General features: G+C 33.4%; 1 protein-coding gene across 10 annotated transcripts in view; it reads right to left on the bottom strand.

Annotated features, from left to right (window-relative positions):
- Myo9a (myosin IXA) overlaps positions 1–24,725 on the bottom strand; it is a 261,808-nt gene that overhangs the window by 81,200 nt on the left and 155,883 nt on the right. For 8 of the 10 annotated variants that reach the window (XR_007343894.1, XM_048793402.1, XM_048793403.1 and 5 more), the window contains exons 18-26: positions 21,626–21,769; positions 19,984–20,023; positions 13,686–13,808; positions 9,347–9,427; positions 6,423–6,533; positions 5,636–5,758; positions 4,092–4,241; positions 2,948–3,267; positions 220–1,812 (exon numbers count right to left, since the gene is read on the bottom strand). Coding sequence is in view for 9 of the 10 variants with exons in the window: in XM_048793402.1 (XP_048649359.1) it covers positions 220–1,812; positions 2,948–3,267; positions 4,092–4,241; positions 5,636–5,758; positions 6,423–6,533; positions 9,347–9,427; positions 13,686–13,808; positions 19,984–20,023; positions 21,626–21,769 (2,685 nt within the window). In the remaining variant the exon portion in view is untranslated. The remainder of the gene's footprint in view (positions 1–219; positions 1,813–2,947; positions 3,268–4,091; positions 4,242–5,635; positions 5,759–6,422; positions 6,534–9,346; positions 9,428–13,685; positions 13,809–19,983; positions 20,024–21,625; positions 21,770–24,725) is intronic. The other 2 variants (XM_048793408.1, XM_048793409.1) reach the window with 1 other exon arrangement.

Genomic DNA, 24,725 nt, shown 5'->3' with positions numbered 1-24,725 from the left:
CAGGTGACTAATACAACCAACAATAAGGGAATATTGTTATAAAAAGAAAATGACTTATTTGAGCAGCACCCATAAAAAAAGTTAACGCAATGTGGCACACCTCTGACTGGGGATGCAGCATATGTGAGGGCCCTTGGTTTAATCCCCAGTATGGAAACAAACATGGCACCGTAATAAAAGAACTTTCCACCTATACAAAAAAATAAATATTTCACTTACAGAGGAGTACTCATATTGTCCTTTGGTGTGAAGAAAATGGCCCTTGTACTCCCCTCTCTGGAAGGTTCATCAGATTTGTGGCCATAAGACTGAATTGGCCTAAGGTGTTCTCTTTTTGAAATGCGATTATTAGAGTTTTTACAGGCTATACTCTGCTGGGTGCCTGTTCTTTCTGTCTTGGATAATTCCCTGACAGTACTAGATTGGCATGCGTTTCCTTTTCTTTCAAAGAATAGGGTGATAGGTCGGTCTCTCACTGGTAACTGAGCAGAGGGACTGTCTTTTGGGGTAAGATTTGTATCTTTTATAGTCACTAATGATGGGGACTCTAGTTCTTCCTTATTTGGGGTATTTAGGATGAAGACAGAGGATGGCCTCTCTACTCTTTGCTTTGGTGGACAGAAAGATGGTACCAGGAAAGACTCCTCAGTTTTTGGCTTTTCAATTTTCTTGAAAGTTTTACGTTCCTTCTCTAAAATGTCTGTTTGCTGACGAATCTGTTCCATCATCTTTTCTTCATTCTTCTGCTGCAACTGCTTTTGCCTTTCTTCCTTCTGTGTGTTTAGCTTTTCTAATTTCTTAAGCACAGTATTAGAAGAATCTGTTTTAAAAGAAGGAACCATTTGATCTTCTGAGAAATGATACTTTCTGGCTTCCCTGTTGATATCCAAAGAAAGAGCTGTCCCCAGTGTGTCTTCACTTTCTAATAGTTTGTTTCTTTGGATATTTGTGTCTACTTGGGAACTTGCTTTCAGGGGGTCTTGATGAGGAATATAAAAAAATGTGGGCAGACTATTTGATATAAAAGAGTCTCTCAGCTGTGGTTTACAGGTAATAGGTTCAGAAATGCACACAGCCTTTTCCTTCATAGTTCCATTCTTCAAACACTCTGAGTCAGAGGATGCTCCCTTTTGAATCAATGCATGGTTAGTCTCTCTTGAGGCACTGAAGGTATTGTCCTGTGAATCAAATTTTGGGCTACTAGATATTTTAGGTGATGGAATCTTCAAATCTTCTAAAGTTATGGACGCTGGTTTGCTCTTTTGGCTTTCCTCACAACTCAGAAGTTCCAAGCTTCCTTGAGAGCTTTCACTATCAGGTGTACCCTGTGGAGATTGAAGGCCTTCAGGCATAAGTTCTGTAGACCATCTGCGTTCTTCTGAAGGTGACATACCACCAAGAGAACGAACTTTAAGCAATTCTAAGCTAAATATAGCTTGCTCTAGTTCTCTCATTCTCCGGCTTTCTCTTTTGGCCCGGACTACTTTCTTCTGATGCAGATCCTCCAAGGACTTGGGCCTTTCTTTTACAATCACATCTTCCTTCAAGTCCACACCACTTTGGCTTCTGGCTTTCTCCTGCAGCTTCTCTGGAGACTCTTTTGAGCAGTCCACTGAACTTTCACGGCTAATTCGATTACTCTCTATCCCAGATTTACCTTCCTCTATGGCTTTCTCTCTGTTGTCAAAGGAACAATCCTCCCATTCTGAAGGGTCTGAACCCTCTATTTCCAGAGATTCATATGCCTTGATATTCACCAATCCAAGTTTTAGCTGTGTTTCCTTTATCCTCTGTTCTTTTAAAGCTTTAAATCTATGTAAAAACAGATAAAATGGATTACAGATCTCTCTTGATTACCACTAAGATAATTTTTTAAAAAATGGAAAATCACAAAATTTTCTTTGTTTTTATTTCTTTCTTTTCTTTTTGAGATTCTATGCTATGTTTGAGGTTGGCCTCAAACTCCAAGCTCAAGTGATCCTACTTTCTTAGCCACCCAAGTAGGTGGAAACCTGGAATGTGCCATTTCCACCCAGTTTTAAAATTTCCTTTCTATAATACGCAAGTATTTCTTAAACTAACCAGATCCATACCATCTCATATTTTCCTATTTCCATGAGTCCAATGATACTTTCAATATGTGTATTATTCCTAACTGGGCATTCTAGCCATTCTAACCAAATGTAAACTAATTCAAAAGTAAAGCTATCAGAAGGGTTGTTGGGGATGTGGCTCAGCAGTAGAGTATTTGTGTAGCATGCGTAACGCCCTGAGTTAGATACCCAGCACTACAAAAACAAAAAACAACACACATACACACACAGAAAGAAAAAGTAGAGTCTCATTTCAACAATATCCTTACTTTAAAGTAGACAAATATGAAATTAATGAATATTGCCAATTTTATAAGATTAACCTAATATATAAGTTAATTCTTAGCAGTTTTAACCATGTAAGTTTTCAATCCAATTTAATTCAATAAAGACTTATTTAATTTCCATCATAGACCAGACACTGCAGGTTCAAACTAGTATGGGTATCACATCCTCGAGAAGAATATGTATCCAACATGCATTAAAAAGTCTTCTTGCTCAAAATTACTAATCAGTTTATTTATTTACTTTTATTCTATTAATACATTTTTAGGGATTCAGAGGATATACAAAGATAAATTAGACATATCTGTTTGGAAATAAGATTTGCATTTCCTCTTTAAGAGCAGGTACATATCATATTCCCAAAGAAGAAAACAGTAAACTAATGAGGGCTACTGAGAGAAAAACCTCACCTCAGCAACACAAGCAATTGGAAATAAAGGCATGCACAGGAGACAATATAAAATCAATTTTCACCAAGAGGATAACCAATAGTAATACTAGTGTAAAGCAGAGGTATAAACAAAGTACTTAGGAAGAGAGGGAGCAATTATTATGGTAACAGAGATTACCTCTGTCTTGCTCTGAATCCTCTACATGTTGACTGCAAAAGGATAATTTTTTTCTTCTGTTCTTGATACCTTTTATTTTCTCTGTAGCCTTTCCATCTTGCCTGTATGCAGGTAGCAGCCATATGCCTGCGCCTATAAATCTCCCTCCATTTCTGTTGGATAATTATGACAGCAGCCCGAAGCTCCAAATACCGTTGCCTCTCTAAGTGAGCACGCCAGGAAGCTTGGAGAAGAGTAGCTGCACTAGCCATAACAAAAGCATCCTTCTGCACAGCTATAACTCTGACTTGCTTCTTATTCAGGTAATTTCTCCAGAATTGCTGGGGAATAAACAATAAAAACTGGTTGTCATGTTACTACACATTTTTATAAGAAAGGGAAAAAGGATAGATTTCTTAAGTCAATTAAGTGTTACGTGGCTAAAAATAAGTTTGATGATTAAAAATAAGTTTTCTTTTCCACATATGCTTGACTAAAACATCTATGTTAAATAACATCACTTTCACAAAGTTAATTATAGAATTTAAGTTTCTGGATGCTTTCAGGTTCTTATGTTATTTTTAATAAATTATATCATATTTTCTTGATACAGTTTTCCCAAATAACATTAATAGGTTTAAAGCAATTAAAGATGAAGCTATTAAAGATTTTCTTGAACAAATAAAGATGGAGGTATTAAAGATTTTCATGAACAAAAGAAAAGATCTTATGAAGACCCAATGTTTTAAAACAATAAGAAGGATAATAAAACAGATAAATGTGAAATAAGGTCTTATCATTCAAAATGAGTACCTAGCAACAATATGCGCAAAACTCATAAATATCACTCAGAAAACTTTTAAATAACAATAACTATGCCAACAAAATTAAGGTGCATAACTCCTTTGCCCTTGCTCATACTTCAAAAGACAATATAAAACAATTTATTCAAATTAATTTAAATTCAACACAATAAATTAATAGTCTACTAATTTACACTACAAGTTAATCTGTTGGGTGCTATAGATATTTCAAAAATGAGGCGGATATAGTCTCATCTCTGAGGTTTATATTATTATTTAAATGTTTCATAGTAAAATAGTTTTGATTAAACAAAAGCAAAATAAACCTGTCAATCTCATGCAGAAAATCCTTTGCTTCCCACCTGGATAATAATGGATGCCTGTTTCAGATGGAGGAAATGCTGCCTACACAGCAAGGCCCTGAACCATCGCTGCAACAATATGATTCTGCGGAGTACCTCTTGGTGAAGCAGATCTTGTAAGTTCTGTCGTCCCTGCTCCTTTAGGAAGACCTATCAGAATAAGAAAATAGGGAACACAACTTAAGAAGAAATGAAAAAAATATTTCATGAATTATCTTTCTGTGGTAGGTTTTTAGAAAAGAAGAAATATAATGGCAGACATGTAAATGAAGTACCAATAAATATTTCTATCAATTGATCGAGTAGTCATTCTCAAAAATTGAAAACAAGAATATGGGAAGTAAATAGGAAGGTGAACAAGTGTGCAAAAATTCCAGTGCCAAAGACTGACAGACTATTTTGCTTGAAAAAAATTATTGTCATAATGAATCAAAGTACTGTTAATTTGTCATATTTTTCAAGGGTGTTGGGGAGGTAAGAACAACAGATTATGAAATCATGAAGCTTGATCATAACATGACTAAACCAATGATTAGTCTTTGAAATCCAACATTCATTAAAAAAGTCTTCTTGCTCAAAATTACTAATCTGTCTATTTACTTTTATTCCACTAATAAATTTTTAGGGATTCAGAGGTATACAAAGATAAATTAGACATATTCATTTGGAAATAAGATTTGCATTTCCCCCTTTAAGAGCAGGTATATATCATATGCCCAAAGAAGAAACAGTAAACTAATAAGGGCTATTGAGAGAAAAACCTCACCTCAACAACACAAGCAGTTGGAAATAAAGGCATGCACAGGAGACAATGTATTATCCAAGAAGATAATAAATTTTATGAAGCTGAAATATAGAGGTCCTTAAATGAGAGGAATATGTCTAAATTTAATTAGGAGGTTATCAGGAGATTATTACTGAACAGGAGACGCCAACATAAAGAAGTATATTAAGGTGATTTTTATATTATGAGCAGAAGAAATTAAATGGAATGACTAGAATACACTAGAAGCAGATGAGCAGCTGTTTATCGTAAAAGCAATGAAGATGAAAAGAACTAAGGAACAAAAAGATGGAAAGAGTAGGAATGGAGAAACAGGCAAAGATGTGAAAATCATTTGTAAGGAAAAAAGAAATAAGAAAAAAAACCCAGAACTTTGTAAAAGGATTAAATTAAAGGGTAAACCGAAGATGATCACTGTATCATGTTTTCTAGTCTGAGAAACTGGAAAACAGATGAAAAAGAAAGAAAATAGTTGATAAATTAAAGATAGTAAATTACTTTGGGGAAGTTAAGTTGGTGATTACAGAAGAATGTCTAGTCAGAGATGGTTCAACTTACATTTAAAATTAGTCAGAACCATAGTATTGGCCTTGAAGTTGTATCATTAATACCAACTTCATTATCTAAAAACTATAGACTATAATATCTGATATGCTATTTTATAAAAATTTATATATAAATTATATTAAAAATGTAATAAAGAACGATATTAAAAAACAAAAAATGCAGTTTTGACAAACACTGTACATGTTATATTTACCATGGTTTTTCCAACTTGATAATTATCTGGATTAAGATTTATTTTCCTAAAGAAATCCTGAATGTTCAATTTGGATGGAATAGTATTTCGGGGAAGAAGTACATGGAAATGGCTCACAAAGTCCTGAAAAGCAGAAAGAAAATGTTGTAAAATTTCAAGAGAATTATATGTAAAAAAGATGCTAAACTAGCCCATTATTCCTTTATTATTCTTTTTCTTTTAAACAGGGTCAAACCAAAGCACTTGTTAATTCAAAGTATTATAAAGGGGTAAAACATTGAGTTCTACATAATCAAAACAAAAATGGAAGAAGAAGGGAAGAAGCTAATTATCTTGTTTGGAAAAAAGTTGTATTAAAGACAAAAGAAATAGATATGTACCTTTGTTGATTGATAGTTTCCTAACTGAAGAAAATCCTGCTGAGTTAACTTTAGAGAAACCAAAAGTTAACTTTCTTTGAACTAGAGAAGAACCATTTCAATTACTAGAGATAACAGTATGAAGATATCAGTAAGAAGATGTTAAGAGTAAATTTATTATCAGCAAACATTCTGTTCAAATGAGAGTAGCAAATACTAGATTCTATTACAACACAAACTTAAAGTGATTGCCAGCATTCAACAGAGCAATAACTCTAACTCTTTTGAATTCTGAATACTAAAAGTAGACTGGAAAGGGAGAATTGAGGAAAATAACATGTGACTTCCAAAGAAATAACACGTAAGATATGTGGGAATAATTTACTTGATGTGAATATATATTTAAATATTATTATAGTAGCATAAACCTGGAAAGAATATTTGGAGCTGTATCCTGATTGGCGAATTCGAACTGTTTCCAGCATCCCAGTATATCGAAGCTGTCTAAGTACCAAGGCATCATTGAATCTTAAAGGCAGCTAAAACAGAACAAACAGAAAACAATGTTAACCCAGAACAGCATATCTCCAAATTACTATCCATTTTACAGAAATATCTAACTTTTTTAAATCTAGGAATTGAATGGAGACTGTCTGGTTAAGATATAGCTAAGGTGACAGGATAAGTTCACCACCCAGCTAGTAGCTTCAGAAATGTTCTGACTGTCCAACCCTAGAGAAAAGAGAGAATCTAAGATCTAGGCATCTCTGGTTATGAAAGCAGAAGACCTTAAAAGTTCAATAGGAATGCAATCACCCAGACAGGCCTCAGTCTAGCTAATACAAAAATCTGTAACAAGATTAATCTATAGGGGCTGGGAATGTGGCTCAGTAGTAGAGCACTTGCCTAGAATGCATGAGGTACTGGTTCAATCCCCAGCACCACATTAAAAAACTATGGAAAGCAATATGAAGAATCCTTGGAAAACTGGAAATGGAACCACCATTTGACCCAGCTATCCCACTCCTAGGTCTATACTCAAAGGTCTTAAAAATAGCATACTACAGGGACACAGCCATATCAATGTTTATAGGAGCACAATTCACAATAGCTAAACTGTGGAATCAACCTCGATTCCATTCAGTACATGAATAGATAAAGAAAATGTGGATATATACACAACAGAATATTATTCAACATTAAAAGAGAATAAAATCATGGAATTTGCAAGTAAATGAATGGAGCTTGAGAACATAATGCCAAGTGAAATTAGCCAATCCCCCAAAAAAACAAATGCTCCATGATTTCTATGATTTAAGGATGCTGATTCACAATATGCTGTGGCTGGTGGGGTGGATTAAATGAACTCTAGATAGAGCAAATGGAAAAAGGGGAGGGAGGGGAAGGGAGGGGGCATAAGGGTAAGAAAGACGGTGGAATGCAATGGTCATCATTACCCTAAGAACATGTATGAAGAACACAAGGGATGTGACTCTATTTTGTATACAACCAGAGATATGAAAAATTGTGCTCTATGTGTGTAATATGAATTGTAATGCATTCTGTTGTTACAATAAATTTTTTTAAAAAACTAAATAAACAAAATAAAGGTATCATGTCCATCTACAACTAAAAAATATAATAAAAAAGAAAAATCTATATGTACATAGTGAAGAGTTACTTATGTTTTTGTATTTCATTATGATTTTATCTATAATATCACTAGGAAACCAACTGACCCAACCCCATTCAGTTGCCTGTTAACTGAGTGGTGACAGATTTCTTCTTCTAATATAAGGTGAAGACTAATTTATTTCCTAATACTTCTTGCTGATGATACTGGTATAAAACATTGAAAATAAAAAAAATTATTAAAAGCCCCTCACAATAAATTTCTTAATTGTATGAGCAATAATAGGTAAGAGACTAATGGGAGGTACTATTCAACATCTTATCATTACTAGATATCTCACTAGGCAAGTTTTTAGACATTTATAAGAAGCTTTCTTTGGAGCTTCTGATATATTCTCTGTTCTCTAAATGTTGTGTTTAGTGATCCTCTAAGGCAATCCCAAATATTTTCCCTTGCAACTAGGTGAGGCATACAAGCTATCAAGGAAACAAAACACCTGAAAACAAATGAGCAATTTATGTCAAATAATAATAGCAGTTAACATTTATTTAGTACTTATTCTGTGCCCTGAAATACTTCATTAATTGAACTATGTATACCAGGGTCTATTAATAATTGGAACTCAAACTTATATTTAATCCTAAATAAAGTTTCCAATTTGGTCGCTATAAAAGAATAGCCAACATTTATTAACCACTTAGTACAGGCAGGAATTAAGCACTTCACAGATAGGAATTATATATATTCAGAGAGCACTGTGAGGTTAGTCCTATAAATATACTACCAATGAAAACATTTAAGCCACAGAATAATGAAATCACTTGTCTAAGGTCACAAAGCTTTTAAAATTCAGAGTTGCAGATTGCTTCTTAAAATTTAGGAAAGCTGCCAGGCATGCAGGTGTACACCCTACAATCCCAGAAACTTGGGAGGCTGAGGCAGGAGGATCATAAATTCAAGGCCATCCCCAGCAACTCAGTGAGGCCCTGTCTCAAAATAAGAAATAAAAAGGGCTGGGGTTGTATCTTAGTGGTTAAGCACCACTGGGTTCAATATCTAGTACCAAATAAATAAGCAAGCAAACTGACTTAAGAAAGCTGAACACAATTCCTACTGTATTTTTGCTCTTTAGGCTAAGAACTAATTTTTTCCTATGATGAACATAAATAAAGATGACAAATATTTTATATTTACACTTACTACATTTTGAATAGCTCTAGTTAAGGGAACTGTCAAAGGGGGGGAAGAAAACAATCAAGAATGTCTTGATATCTTCCCTATAGGGACAAGAATCTAAATTTTTTAAAAAATCCTAAGGAAACTAACATAGAAAACAAAAAGGAATGAAGAATGTCTATAGTATCTTTCCTAGATTACAGAGACAAAAATCTCCAAACAAGAAAACTGCTGAACAATTTTTTAAAGAGATATAATATACACTCAAACTTTATAGTAACAAAAGTTTCAAAGAAAAATCTTTTTTTCTAATGGAATTTCAAGAGGTATTTGCTTTTAAAATTCTAAGAGATGATAAATCAAACCCATGAAAACAACTTGTATACAGTAAGGGTAGAAACTGGAAGATGAGCCACAGAAAATATTTATGAAACACTATTACCTCATAAATATTATATACAGCCCCTCCTATTTATTCTCTTTAAAAGAATTAAAATCTTGAAGTAATCTGGGCTTATGTAATCATTTATAGAACATTTTTACCTTTTCAGCATTAGAGCGAATGCATTTTACAAAATATGGTTCTGCTTGATCAAGTGTCTCCATTAGCTTGCTTAAGGATGCCTGCAATAAAAACAATATAATTAATACTCTCCCATTAAAAATTGGCAACAAATAATTATAAATATAAATAATATTGACAAAATATGAAAAATTTTCTATGCATCCATAGAAAGAGGTTTGTTTCTGAAAAACAAATTGTGTATATTCCCATTCTGGTTAAATGAAAGACAAAAAGGATATGGATGCATTTTAAGAATAATCTAAATATAGAATACTTTTTTCACTATTCACATTTCATTAAAAAATCTTATTCAAACTCATGCCTCCCTCTTTTTTTCCCCCCAAAACTCATGCATTCTTACAGAATTATAAAATCACTAAGGAGACTGTGAAGTAAGGTAGTAATCCCTTGCTTTAATTTTATTTAATACCTACAGAGTATGCAGTAATGTCCTCTATTTCATTCCTGATAATAGTAATTTTTAACTTCTCTTTTTTTTTTTTCCAATTAGTATGATCAGAGGTTTACCAATTTTCTGACCAGAGACACAGGGTTTGTTTTATTTTTAAATTTCACTGATTTTTCTCTATTATTTTTCTTTTCTATGTTCAATTTCAGTGAAGGCTACTGTTATCTTTATTATTTCCTTTTTTATGTGTGCTTTGGATTTGACCTATTCTTATGTTTCTATGGTAAATTTCGATTATTGAATTAAGACCTATCTCCTGGGCTGGGGCTGTAGCTCAGTGACAGAGTGCTTGCCTTGCACGGTGCTGAGGATTTGATCCTCAGCACCACATAAAAATAAACAAATAAAATAAAAGCACGCTGTCCATATAGAACTACAAAAAAAAAAAAAAAAAAAAAAAACCAAACACTGGATTTATTAAAAAAAAACCTATTTCCTTTTCTAATACAAGCATTCAACACTATAAATTAACCTTGGAGTACTGCCTTAGCTGCAGTGCAAAAATTTTGATATTTTATTCCATTTAAAATATTTTTCATTTTTCTTCCCTCTCTGTTTCATGTATTATTTAGAAGTCTGGCCTTTGTTTCCCAACTATTTGGTGATTGCTATCTTTCTTTGATTTTTAGTTAAATTCCATCACAGTCAAATAAAACATTTTCTATGATTTTAACTACTTAAATTTGTTAAGGTTTTTTTTCTATCTTAATTCATGACCTATACTGACAAGTGTTCCATGGGCACTTACATGAATGAATACTCCGTAGTTAGCTGAAATCAAGAAGGTGAAGAGTGCTGCTCAAGTCTTTGAAATACTTTTTTTTTTTAATATTTATTTTTCAGTTTTCGGCGGACACATCTTTGTTTGTATGTGATGCTGAGGATCGAACCCGGGCCGCACACATGCCAGGCAAGCGCCCTACCGCTTGAGCCACATCCCCAGCCCTGAAATACTCCTTAATTGTTTACTTACTGTGATTCTCTGAAGTGATCAGAATATAGGTAAGAATTACGATCCCACAAGTGATTGATGATATTTTCTTTACCCACCCATCTTTTTTTTTTAACTTTATCTTAAAAATTAAATGACTTAAATTTACTACTTCTGAACTATTTAATAAAATGATAATCCAATCTAGTTTATTTTTTATTGACTGACATTACATTTTTATTCTTTAAAAGTTCCATTTAGGCTGGGTGTGGTGGTATATGCCTGTAATCCTAGCAGCTTGAGAGGCTGAGGGAGGAGGATTGCAAGTTCAAAGCCAGCTCCAGCAACTTAGCAAGATCCTTCTCAAAAAAAAAAAGTTTCATTTGGAGTCTTTTTACTTCTCTTCTTTAACATATGAATGGTCTTTATTGATTGCAACAGGGAAGTGGGAAAGAAGAAAAGATAATGGCGGCTTCCTCTCCTAAAGCAGTGTGCAGAATGAGCAGAGACTGTCATACACTCCAAAAGAGGTATCTTCCATTTTTCTCATCAAATTCATTTTTCTCATTACATCTATGAGCATATTTAAAAGATCTATAATACTATTTTGAAATTCTTATCTACTATTCACACCATGCCTATTATTTTTGGGTCACTTCTGTAATCCCCCTCACCTGCCCCTTGTTAAGGATTACTGTTTTCTTGACTCTGCATGCCTAGCAATTTCTCATTGGCTCCTACACTTGTGTTTTACATTGTTGAATCTGTTGTACTTCTTTAAATGACAGATATTATTCCTGGCATGCCACTAAGTTATTTAGTTTGATTCTTCCAAAATTTGTTTTTAGCGAAGAATGATGGTGCATGCCTGTATTCCTAGCTATTCTGGAAACTGAGGCAGGAGGCTTTCAAGTTTGATGTCAACCTGGATGACTCAGGGAGACTCTGCATCAAAACAAAATTTAAAAAAGGGGCGGGGGTACATGAAACTCAGTAGTAAAGCACTTGCCTAGCATATGCAAGGCTCTGGGTTCAATCCCTAGTACCACAAAGGTGGGGTTAAAAAAAAAAAAAAGACTTGCTTTTAAGCTTTGTGAAGGTAGGCAATCTTTACACTGAGACTATTTCAGTCCTATTACTAAACTGTGGTCTTCTGAACCATTACCAACAGGTCATTCTACTCAGGTTGATGGGAATATAACTATTCCTCTAGTTTTTTATAAATACTACGTTTACAGGATTCTGGTGATTCTTTCCTCAGTCTCAGCAAGTTTTAACCTACATATGCATAGATCAGCAATCAGACATAGATTCAAGGAGACCCCTTAGCAGATGTATAGCTTTCTTCCATAAAGCTTCCTCTTTCCACTATACTGCCTCACAAATTCCAGCTGCATCTACCTCTGTTAGCAAGATTACTAAACATTTATCTGCTTTGGTTTTCTCTGAGTTTTAGCAAACTGCCTTTAGACATTTATCTGAGGCTTTCTTCACTTCTTTTCCTTTTTGAAAGACTCAATCCTGCAATGCTTATTACCGAATATCTGAAAACATTTGATTCATATTTCTTTTCCAGTATTCTGGTTTTTATAGCAGAAGAGCAATTCCTGTATCAGTTAAGCCTTCATGAGTTCTAAGATTTCATTTTGAGGAAAATAAACATTCACGTAAATGTTGGTATACCATCCATCTATACCATGTGACATTTCCTAACCTTTTACTTAGTTTCCTCACCTATATGATAAGAACAATAGTATTTAACTCACATATTGGTGGGATAATGCATATGTGTAAATCAGATAAAAGAATATGTGTAAATATTTAGTAAACATCCTGAAAAATAAAGTACTCTTGATAGTAGAGGATTTTCATTTGGTTTTACTAATTTATATTTTCCAAATAATCAAAAATTAACTACTTTTATTATAATTTGACAATGTATTAGAAGTATTAAAGATGATCCTTCTGCAAAAATTAAATATAAATGAATATAAGTTGAGAATATCTGAAATTTCTGAAAGAGGGAGTGAAGGACAAGATAGGATTATGAGTATAGTTTTTTCATAGTTGCTCTTTGGTGTAAGAATGATATTTATAAGGCTGGGGTTGTGGTTCAGTGGTAGAGCACTTGCTTAGCATGTATGAGGCATTGGGGTCAATCCTCAACATCACATAAAAAAAAAAGTAAATAAATGAAAAAAATAAAGTTAAAAACAACAACTGTGGTCATTCATTTAACCAAAAAAAAAAAAAAGAAAGAAAGAATGATATTTATATCCAAGGATACTTAGCAGTACAATGATTTTATACTGTACAATCATGGTATTAATGTTCCCTTACCAAAATTGCCTTTAGATCAAAATTTGGCTTCTCATGTTGATGTGCTAATCAGGGGGAAGAGTGCTAATCACCAAACAATTGTACCAAGTCTGATTATGCTCCTATTTATGTTATACATTAATAAATTCTGATACCATCTCACAGCAGTGTTTACCACTTGACTATTTTTTTTGGGGGGTGGGGTGGGGATGCTATAACCCATTTATCTTTGTTTTTCTAAATCTACAAAGAACTAGACTCTACAGTGTGTAGACAGCACCAAGGCCTGCTCAAGTAACACTTTAGTTGCTTCACAACTAAATGACACTAATGCATATGATTACAAATAAAGGATCTTTTTAAAAAATTCTTGCAGCTGTTTCATTATAACCATTGCTTTTTATTTAAGCTTACTAGCACACAGTAAGTTATTTGGCTCCTTGGTATTATTCTCTTTTTCTATTTAAAAAATAAAGCAAGTGATCCCTTCACAGGATACAGAAAAGTCTGACTACAGACAGAATTATCTAAAATGAAATACCCTTCCAACCCACAATTTGTCTGTAGTACTATAGAGATAAGTAAAATTGGAAATAACCTGAAACTGGGCACTGATGCTGGGAGGCTTTTTCTTCTTGTGCAAATGAAGAAGAGACTTAGTTATGCGATCCTGTAGGGTCAATCTTGTTAGATGCTTCAAAGAATTTACCTCCAGCAAGTGCTGAAAAAGAGGGGCAAAAAATAAATTCTTCATATTAATCTAAGAATAAAAAAAAAATGCTCAGAGAGTTTTCCTAATTTCCTATCCATACAATCATTCATCGTACCTCATGACTGTGATAAAATTGGAAATTTGATATTTAATATCTATTTCATTTTCCTTCCTCCAAAAGTTAAGAACCTAAAAACTAAACAACAAAAATCTCCAGACTCTACTATATCTAGCGTTCTGGATATGATTTAAGTTTGTCAATCAAATAGCCACATGTGAGACTGGGAAGATACAACTGAAGCAGAGACTCTGGCTACTAAATCTATTTCTGCTGGCAAAAAAGCACATAAAAGATAACTTTAATTTTCTGAAGTCCCAGAAATATAGAAAAGGACATCTGTACTATCACTACAATTATTATAATCACAGTTTATCCCTAGAACAGTTGTTAAGAGCTTCTTCCAAATTCCATAGGCGGTGTGTGCCTAGAAGCAACAGGTGTGCTGGCAAGGTTTCTGATCTCCTAGATCAATTAAAAAGTAGTAAAGATCTTATTTTATGAAAATCACAAGATTGAATGAAAACATGGCAAATTGATAAAATGCAAATTTTGACAATATAAACATCAAAATATTGAAACTCTCAAGTAGAAAAAAGACAGCACACATTTTAAACGACTTGAATTAACATTATTTCCAACAAGTGTCAAAGGCTTATTATCCATATATATAAAGAACTTTTAAATTTTAAAAAGTTTTTGTGTCACATACATGACACACACAAAAATGAAAAGACCTGAATAGGCAAATTTCAAATGAAATAAAAATGTCAAGTAACACAAAGACAATTATTCAGTCTCACTTATATTCAAATAAATGGGAAATAGGCAGACAGACACAGTCATTGAGAATATTAATTAGTAAAACCTTCCTGATAAGCAAGTTCCCTTCTGGGTTGCTTATCAAACAAGATTTCTAAGGCAATGTACTTCAAAACATAGTGAAAAATTATGAAAAGACATATGATTTAAATAAAGTATGTTTCATTCACATAACCAAATATTATAGTGCACATAAAGGTGATACAAACCTGTATTTGCTGACATGGAAAAATATTTGCAATCATTACTAACATTTAAAAAAAAAAGTTATGTAAAGAGCTGGGAATGTAGCTCAATGGTAGCACACAAAGTATAGCCAACAAAATAAATAAATAAAAGTCATGTAAAGTAACAATATATGTATAAAATGGCATATGTGATAAACTTTGGAGGGTTTTAATTTTACTTGCATCTTTAATTCTCATAAGAAAATCCACTGCATATTCACAAAAAAAAAAAACAATTTTATATACTGGTCAAGATTCAACTAGAATAATACACAAGTTATCCTTAAATAAAAACAAATCAGTAATGAAGCCTAAAATGATCCCCTGCGAATTTAAAATACTGTGGAAGGGGCTGTAGATATAGCTCATTGGTAGAATACTTGCCTAGCAATTATGTGTTTTGATCCCCACCAACATCAAAAAAAGAGAGGGAAAACAAAACAAAACAAAACACTACTTAGGGAGGGGGAAGAAAAAGAAAATGGCCTTAGAAATAAATTTTCACTTTTATAATCTAAAAATCTATATTTAAAGTTATAATTGTTATAATATTAATAATATAGCATACATAATTGCTGTGTTTGTCATTGTATAAAAAATACATGTAGACTACATAAAATAACTAAGACAATATCTTAAATAATTTTTTTAATCCTTATTTTAATTAGGTATATATGACAGCAGAATGCATTTTGACTCATTGTACACAACTGCAGCAGAACTTTTTATTTTTCTGATTGTACATGGTGTAGCATCGCACCATGTGCAGTCATACTGTACCTAGGATAATTATGTCCATCTCATTCCACCATCTTTTCCACCCATACTTCCTCCACTCCCCTTCCTCCCTGTTAAAAGAGTTTTTTGTAAAAATATTTTTTAAATACACATGAATTCCTGCCCTGGAGTCTTTCCAACCTGTTCATCTGCTTGGAGTACTATACAGCCAGACCATTCACAAGGCTTAGTTTTTACTTGGCTTTCAATTTAAATATAATTTTCTCAGGATGTTTTCACTTAAGAATCAAAACAGTTGCCTACCTCTGTCAATTATGTCATTTAATTTTCCTCACTGTAAATAATATCAAACTATCTAATTTATCTTTCCATTTATATTTTTGTATATTGTCTTTTTCTTCTCCAGAACAAAAGCTTTGAGCAAACAAGGCCTCTCACTGTATTTCCCAAATACTCTATACTCAACTGGCATGTAGTAGGTATTCAAAATTATAAACTAATTTTAAATAATTTAACAAATGGTTACCTACTAGTGAATTTTCAAAATTTTTTCCTCAGCAACTAAGGATCAGACCTCTGCTCATAAAACTCACAATAACCTGACAAATCACCAAATAGTCACAGTGATTACTACACAGCAGCTGTCATTCTGACTACTAGAGAAACACTGCATATAAGTACAGATTCCTAGGATATTAAAGAGTAATTAACTCAAATGTTACTAAGATTTATTAAAATGACAAAAGAAAAAGGGCCATAGATCTAAACAGAAAAAGAGCTTTTGTTAATTATCTACTTTATTCCTTTCTCAATTCCGTTGTCACTGCTTAGTTCATTGTTTTCAACAATTATTTATTGATTCTATGTAAGGTGCTTGTACACATAAAGACTAGTAAGATATTGCCTGCTGCAGTCTGAATATTTGACAGCTTCAAAATTTATATAATAAAACAATATTCACAATGTGATAGAATAAAGAAGTGAGACTTTTGGAGGTGATTAAATCATGAAGTCTCCACTCTCATGAACAAAATTAGTGCTCCTATAAAAGAATACCAAGGGAACTTGTTTACCCCTTCCACCATGTTAGGACATATAGGAGGTGCCATCCATGAAGAAGAGGCCCTCATTAGACATCAAATCTGTTAGCCCTTTGTGAGCAATAAATTTTTTGCTTATAAATGAACCAGTCTAAGGTATTTTGTAGCCTGGATAGACTAAGATATTTCTAATGCTATTAAACAGGACTCAAATGGACAATAAAAATAGTTTTGAGCCTGTGACTATAAAAATTTACAAGGGGAGCCAAACATTACCATCATTTTGATATGAAGTATAAGATACAAACAGATTATCAAAGTAGAAACAAGGGCAATGACCAGTGATTGAAAGAATATAACCAAAAAAATAAAACATGTTAGAAAAGAAGATTTAATAGAAGTGACACTTTCAAGTTATGAGAGGAGAAAAAAAAAAAAAAGAAGTACTGTCATTACAAAGCTATAGTCATATAGGATAAATCTAAGATCATAAAAGCTGTCTCCTCATTTCAAGGGGTCACTTCCTTGCCACAAACTAACATAACTGAATTATTATCAAAAGGGAGCATGTATATGTCACATAGAGATGCAAATGTAAAAACTAAATGTTGACTGTTGACTCATACCAAAGGTTTTGATGGAAGAGCACCTTGAATTTTTATATATTACAAAACCCAACCTAGATGTCATCCCTTCTTCTGAATCCTTCTCTAGCATCCATACTTTTTAAGTAATGCCTGTTTTTTTAAAACAGAACATATCCATATTGGCTATGATATGAAGTTCAATATTAAGTTACCTATTTGAAGAGAATGAAAAAAACAGTGCATTTATTGATTTCCATATGTTGAACCAACCTTGCATCCCTGGGATGAATCCCACTTGATCATGGTGCACAAGCTTTTTGATATGTTTTTGTATGTGATTTGCCAGAATTTTATTGAGAATTTTTGCATCTAGGTTCATTAGAGATTTACAGAAATCAATAAATGTAATTCATCACATCTATATACTTAAAGATAAAAATCATATGATCATCTCAATAGATGCAGAACAACCATTTGACAAAATATAGCACCGCTTTATGTTCAAAACACTAGAAAAACTAGGGATAACAGGAACATATCTCAACATCATAAAGGCTATCTATGCTAAGCCCCAGGTCAACATCATTCTAAATGGAGAAAAATTAAAGGCATTCCCTATAAAAACTGGAACAAGACAGGGATGCCCTCTTTCACCACTTCTATTTAACATAGTTCTTGAAACACTGGCCACAGCAATTAGACGAAAGAAATTAAAGGAATACACATAGGAAAAGAAGAACTCAAATTGGCACTACTTGCTGATGATATGATTCTATACCTGGAAGACCCTAAAAAGTTCCACCAGAAAACTTCTAGAACTAGTGAATGAATTCAGCAAAGTAGCAGGATATAAAATCAATATCCATAAATCAAAGGCATTTCTGTATATCAGTGACAAATCCTCAGAAAGGAAAACTACCCCATTTGCAGTATCTTAAAAAAAAAAAAAAAAACCAAAAACCTGGGAATCAGCTTAATGAAAGAGTTGAAAGATCTAATAATGAAAATACAGAACCCTAAAGAAAGAAATCAAAGAAGACCTTAGAAGATGGAAAGATCTATCTTGCTCTTGGATAGGTAGAATTAATATTATCAAAATGACCAAACTTCCAAAAGCACTATACAGATTTAATCCAATTCTGATCAAAATTCCAATGACATTCCTCATAGAAATAAAAAAAGCAATCGTGAAATTCATCTGGAAAAATAAGAGACCCAGAATAGCCAGAGCAATCCTTAGTAGGAAGATTCTGAAGCAGGTGGCATCACTATACCAGACCTTAAACTATACTCCAGAGCAACAGTAACAAAAACTGCATGGTACTGGCACCAAAACAGACTGGTAGACCAATGGTACAGAATAGAGGACACTACAGAGACTAACCCACAAAACTACAATTATCTTATATTAAACAAAGGTGCCAAGAACATGCATTGGAGAAAAGAAAGCCTCTTCAACAAATGGTGTGGGAAAACTAAAAGTACATATACAACAAAATGAAAGTAAACCTCTCTCTCTCACTATGCACAAAACTCAACTCAAAGTGGATCAAGGACTTAGGAATAAAACCAGAGACCCTGTATCTCGTAGACAAAAATGCAGGCCCTGATCTCCATCATGGGGGATTAGGCCCCAACTTCCTTAATAAGACTCAGGTGGTGCAAGAATTAAAATCAAGAATCAATAAATGGGATGGACTCAAACTAAAAAGCTCTAAGCAAAAGAAACAATCTGTGAGGTGAATAGAGAGCCTACATCTTGGGAGCAAATCTTTACCCCTCACACATCAGATGCAGCACTAATCTCTAGGGTACAAATGAACTCATAAAGAATCCAAAAACAAACAAACAAATAACCCAATCAATTTTAAATGGACCAAGCACCTGAAGAGACACTTCTCAGAAGATTATGTACAGTCAATCAACAAATACATGAAAAAATGTTCATCATCACTAGCAACTAGAGAAATGCAAATCAAAACCACTCTTAAGATTTCATCTCACTCCTGTCAGAAAGGCAGCTATTATGAAGACAAACAACAACAATAAGAGTTGTTGAGAATGTGGGGGGAAAGGTACACTCATACACTTCTGATGGGACTGCAAATTGGTGCAGCCAATATGGAAAACAGTATGGAGATTTCTTGGAAAATTGGGAATGGAACCACCATTTGACCCAACTATCCCTCTCTTCAGTTTACACCCAAAGGACTTAAAAACAGCCTACTACAGGGACATAGCCACATCATTGTTTATAGCAGCACAATTCACAATAGCTAAACTGTGGAACCAACCTAGATGCCCTTCAATAGATGAATGGATAAAAAAAAATGTGGTATATACACACAATGGAATAATACTCAGCAATAAAAAAGAATAAAATCATGGCATTTACAGATAAACGGATGAAGTCAGAGAAGATAATGCTAAGTGAAGTTAGCCAATCCCAAAAAACCAAATGCAGAATGTCTTCTTTGATATAAGGAGGCTGATTCATAGTGGGATAGGGAGAGGGAACATGGGAGGAATAGATGAACTCAATGTTATTTCTTAAATGGATTCAGCTAAGTATATTTACTCCCTATCTTGGCTCTTAATAAGGCATTCTTCATCTTTAATCATGATTGCTTGAATGAGAAATTTTAAAAAATAAGCAGTGCAGTATTTAAGAGACTACTAACAAAAAAATTGTTTTTTTCCCACAAAACTCACCTTTGGAAGAGCAGGCTTGGATTTGAAGTTTTTGTTTCTCCTAAGAAGATAAGATACTTGTTACTTGATACTGTAGGGGTGAATGATTTCAAGGTCTCTAATCAAGCAATGTATTACCCATTTCTAAGAACACAGATCCTCTATATGAAAATATTACCAGGTTCAATAAAGCAGATGCTTTTAAGAAGGGTAAGAAAGGAAAAGGGGGAAGTCTGATCATTATTAGTGCAATATTGTCCAATCTAAAGTACAGTTTCATTTTCTTGGATGTAAGTAGGGCATCCACTTTCCTGTTAACTACAAAAGATTTCTGACATTTCAGAATTATAAATGAAGTGCCTAAATTTCATAAATCTTTCAAAAATACATTTTTCAGCAAAACAATGTCTCAAATGAAAAATTAGGGACTGCGGTTGTGGCTCAGAGGTAGAGCAATTGTCTACCACATGTGAGGTACTGGGTTTGATCCTCAGCACCACATAAAAATAAATAAACAAATAAAATAAAGTTATAAAAAAATGCAGAAGATTCCTGTTTTACTTCAACTTTTTTTTTTTAAAAAAAAGAATAATTATTCCATTCTTTTTCTTATTCAAAAGCTCAGTATCATACCTGTATCTTGAAATAGAGACCAATGTCACCTATTAAGGTATAATTTTAATTTCTATAAGCCTTGATTTTCATTGTTATAATGTCAAATTATGGTGATAATACCGCCTACCTCTTAAAACTGTTGTGAGAATTAAAAGAGTTACTACACATTTCTGGAACAGAGCAAGGCCTATATTAGTCTATTAATACTGTTAAGCAAGGACTTAGGGATTAAGGAATCATTTTTTTCACACCTCTTCCTAAGCATCTGAAATTTGTTAATGCTGGTAACTAAAAACTTTTTACTGGTACCACATGCATGATTATATATCTGTATCCTCAAACCAGTGCTATGGTCAGGTAAAAAGGAATGGCAGGCTTAGATAAATGTCATATACTACTATATATGGTATCACTCCATTTATAATGTATGTCCTGCCCAACTATTAAGACTTTCAGAATTAAAGACTAAATATTATTCTGTCCATCTACAACTACAAAAAATGTTTTTAAAGAAGATTAATTATTGCAGTAACAACTGGGAATTCTAAAATAAACAAAAACTAAGTTTTTTCTTTCTTTAAGATGTGAGATCTGTCAAAAGCAATAATCATCTCCATAATTATTTTGGTGATATGGAAAACTGAAACAGCAAAACCACCAATGTAATAATGTGTTAGATTCATGTTCTAAATACTGACTGTATGCTTTGTGGAACATATCTATCAAAATTATACTCATGAGCCAGGTGCAGTGGTACATGCCTGTAATCCCAGCAGCTCGGGAGGCTGAGGCAGAAGGATCGAAAGCTCAAAGCCAGCTTCAGCAAAAGTGACATGCTAAGTAACTATGTGAGACCCTGTCTTTAAATTAACAAAAAATAGGGCTGGGGATATGGCTCAATGGTGGAGTGCCCTTGAGTTCAATCCCCAGTATGACCCCCACCAAAAATTATACTCATGAAAATAATACTTCACCATTTCCCATTTTTGCAGCCAAAAATTATAAACCAATCATAACAAAACAATCCATATTATTCATCAATACTGACGTGAGAATTCCATGGGCTCTTTCCAGTAGTTTACTGCTAGCTGAATTAGCAAATATCCCATCTTTATCACGCAAGGAGGTGCTACTTGGTAATCTGCTATGGTGAATCCCAGTTCTGACATTCCAGGCAATATCAAATGTATCACTGTAAAAAAATATACAGTATATTTTTCATTAGTGAATTAAGATATCGCTAATTAATGCCCTCTACACTGACAAAATAAGTCAAATAAAACATTAAAGACTAAAGATTCAAAAAAATGCTGGGCTGAGGATATAGGTCAGTTGGTAAAGTGCTTGCCTTACATTCACCAGGCCCTAGGTTCAATCCCCAGCACAACACACACACCCCCAAAAGAAAAGATTCAAAAAAAATGCTAAGACATCAGAAAATGATTATCAATCAACAGGATTAATCTTTTCTCAATTCAGAAAAGTTTCTGTGGGTTCTGGCACATTCACATACAAATGTCATGTAGGTGTTACTCATATCTTTAAATAATTGCTATTAATCAATAAATAATAACAATGGCTTTTCTCTTTCTTAGACTAGAACTTCCAAAGCTACCACAGGAATTTACAATCCTAACAGGCCATACCATTCAATGGAATATCTAATTTTTCCCTGGGATCTTGGTCACACACACACCACTCATATAGCCCTTTTGCTAGGGGTTGAACACTATTATAGGCATTAGGGAAATAAGAATGAACAAAACATGTAAAATTATCAAAGGGCTTTTACGGTAAAGATAAATTGTACACATGTTTGGATATTTCCAAAAGCCCATAAAAACAGTAATAACATAAATTTTAAAGAATTAACACTTAAGAATAAAATATACTAAGAAAAAACAGCAATACATCTTTGTATATAGAAAGCATATTGCTTTCTCAGGCTTTGGTTGTTGCTTCTTTACATAGGCAGGGTATAAAACAAAGTCCTGTGAACTAGGCAGCACTACGCACAAGAATGGATAGTAGTACTATATAGAAGTTAAGGGCAATACTGAAAATAGAGGTTCTTAGTCTTCTTACCCAAACAGAATGCTAACCACTGGAATTATATATGCCAGGAATAAAGAATAAATTTTTGTGGAGAAGGGCTGGGATGTGGCTCAGCGGTAGAGCGCTTGCCTAGCACGGGCAGGGGACTGGGTTCGATCCTCAGCACCACATAAAAATAAAGGTATTATGTTGTGTCCACCTATACCTAAAAAATAAATATTTAAATTTTTTTTTTCCTGTGGAGACTCTGACTAGCCAAAAACCAAATACCGATTGTTCCAGGAATTGGTATCACCCACCCAAATTAATCGGAGATTCCCAAGAGCTTTCCAGTGTGTTAAAAATAGTTGACCAATGTTCAGTAGATGCCTGAGGAAAATTCTTAGTATGAAACAGAAACCAAAATAATTAAGACATAACAACCTAATGAATGACCAGTCCAGGCATGAAAAATATCTGGGTTTTTTTTTTTTTTTTGGCGGGGGGGCTGCCAGTAATATTCTTCAAGAGAAGAGAAAATGTTCCATTTATAAAATAATATGCTATAAAAATAAACATTGAGAAAGCAAACTTAATAACAAAAAGCTTCCAGAAAATTAAATAAGCAATAACACAAACAAAAATGCAGGAGGACACATTCATTCATTGATTTTAAAATAACTCCTTTGCAGCAACTACATGTCAATTATTTTTCTAGCAATGGACATAAACATAACAAAACTAAACTAAAATCCTTACCATTAAGTGGCATACATTCAGGTAGGAGGAGACAACAATAAACACATGACAAAACATACTATGTGTTGAATAATAGATGGTAAGGAGAAAAATTAAACACAAAGAAAGGTTAAAATATACTAGACTTTTAAAATAAGACCATTAGGGAAAACCTCATTGATAAGGTTCTAAACAGTTATTTGTAAGAACATTTTAGTTGGTGAGAAGAACAAACACAAAGTCCCAGAGATATGTATGTTCTTAGTGAGCTTTATTAAGTAAGCCAACAAGGCTGGAGTAGAATAAGCAGGTAAAGAATGAAAAGAGAGCAAGTTAGAGAGGAAGAAAAAAACTATGTTACATTGTACCTTTTAAGTAGTGTTAAGAATTTTTGCCTTTCAACAAGAATTAGGAATTAGAAACAGGAGGATATTAAGCAAAACACTGATTATGAGTCACATTATATACTAAAATAATCACTCTGTATTTGGAAAGCAAAGGACAAAAACTAGGAGATTGTTTCAGGAGGTTGCTTCAATAAACCATGCAAGAGATAACGATGTCTTCAAGCAGTATAAAATTCTAAGTACTTAGCAGAGATGAGATTTTCCAGACAACATTTCAGAGTACAGTTGATACATGACATGATAGAATACATGTGCAGTTTATAAGAAAGAGGAAAATAAATATGACTTCAAGATTCTTTATGAGTGATAGATTTAGGAGTGAAGAAGCAGGAGAGACTGGTTCTTGTAATACAAAGTAAAACAGGTCAAAACACAAAAAAGACAGACTCATCATAAATAAAATATAGGATTAATCAAGGAGGCCAGATACCCAAGCCAAAGGGTGAAGATTCTACAAAATTCTCATCACTTGGGGGTGGGAGGGTTCACATACAAAAGCTCCAGAATCAGCTAAAGAGCACCTTTAAAAAAAAATGTCATTATACTTAATAATATTTTTTTCTATCTTTCTGGTCAAGGTTTCTGATTAACAAGGACAGAAGAAAACAATTAAATGTGTGTGAAAATCTCTAAAAATGTTAACTAACCCCCCCAAATTAGCTAAAGCTAATTTAACAAACAACTGGAAATGGGTAAAATAAATTATGTTACAACTATTCAATGCAAGTCTATGAGCTCATTAAAAATCATGTTGAGAAATAATATTTAGAAGAAGATGGCAGCTGGGGAAGCACAAATACTGTGTCTTCCCACACAGACAACGGCATTGGCTAAATATATCTAATATTACTACAACAGCACTGCCTTATCCATGAGGAATATATTCCAAGATCCCCTAGAAGATACCTGTAATCACAGATAGTACCAAAGCCTAAATATACGTTCTCCCTTACATTTATATATATATAT

This window comes from Marmota marmota, unplaced genomic scaffold (genome assembly GCF_001458135.2).
Source record: "Marmota marmota marmota unplaced genomic scaffold, marMar, whole genome shotgun sequence".
Classification (NCBI taxonomy): Eukaryota; Metazoa; Chordata; class Mammalia; order Rodentia; family Sciuridae; genus Marmota; species Marmota marmota.
This window is presented reverse-complemented; position numbering and strand designations above follow the sequence as displayed.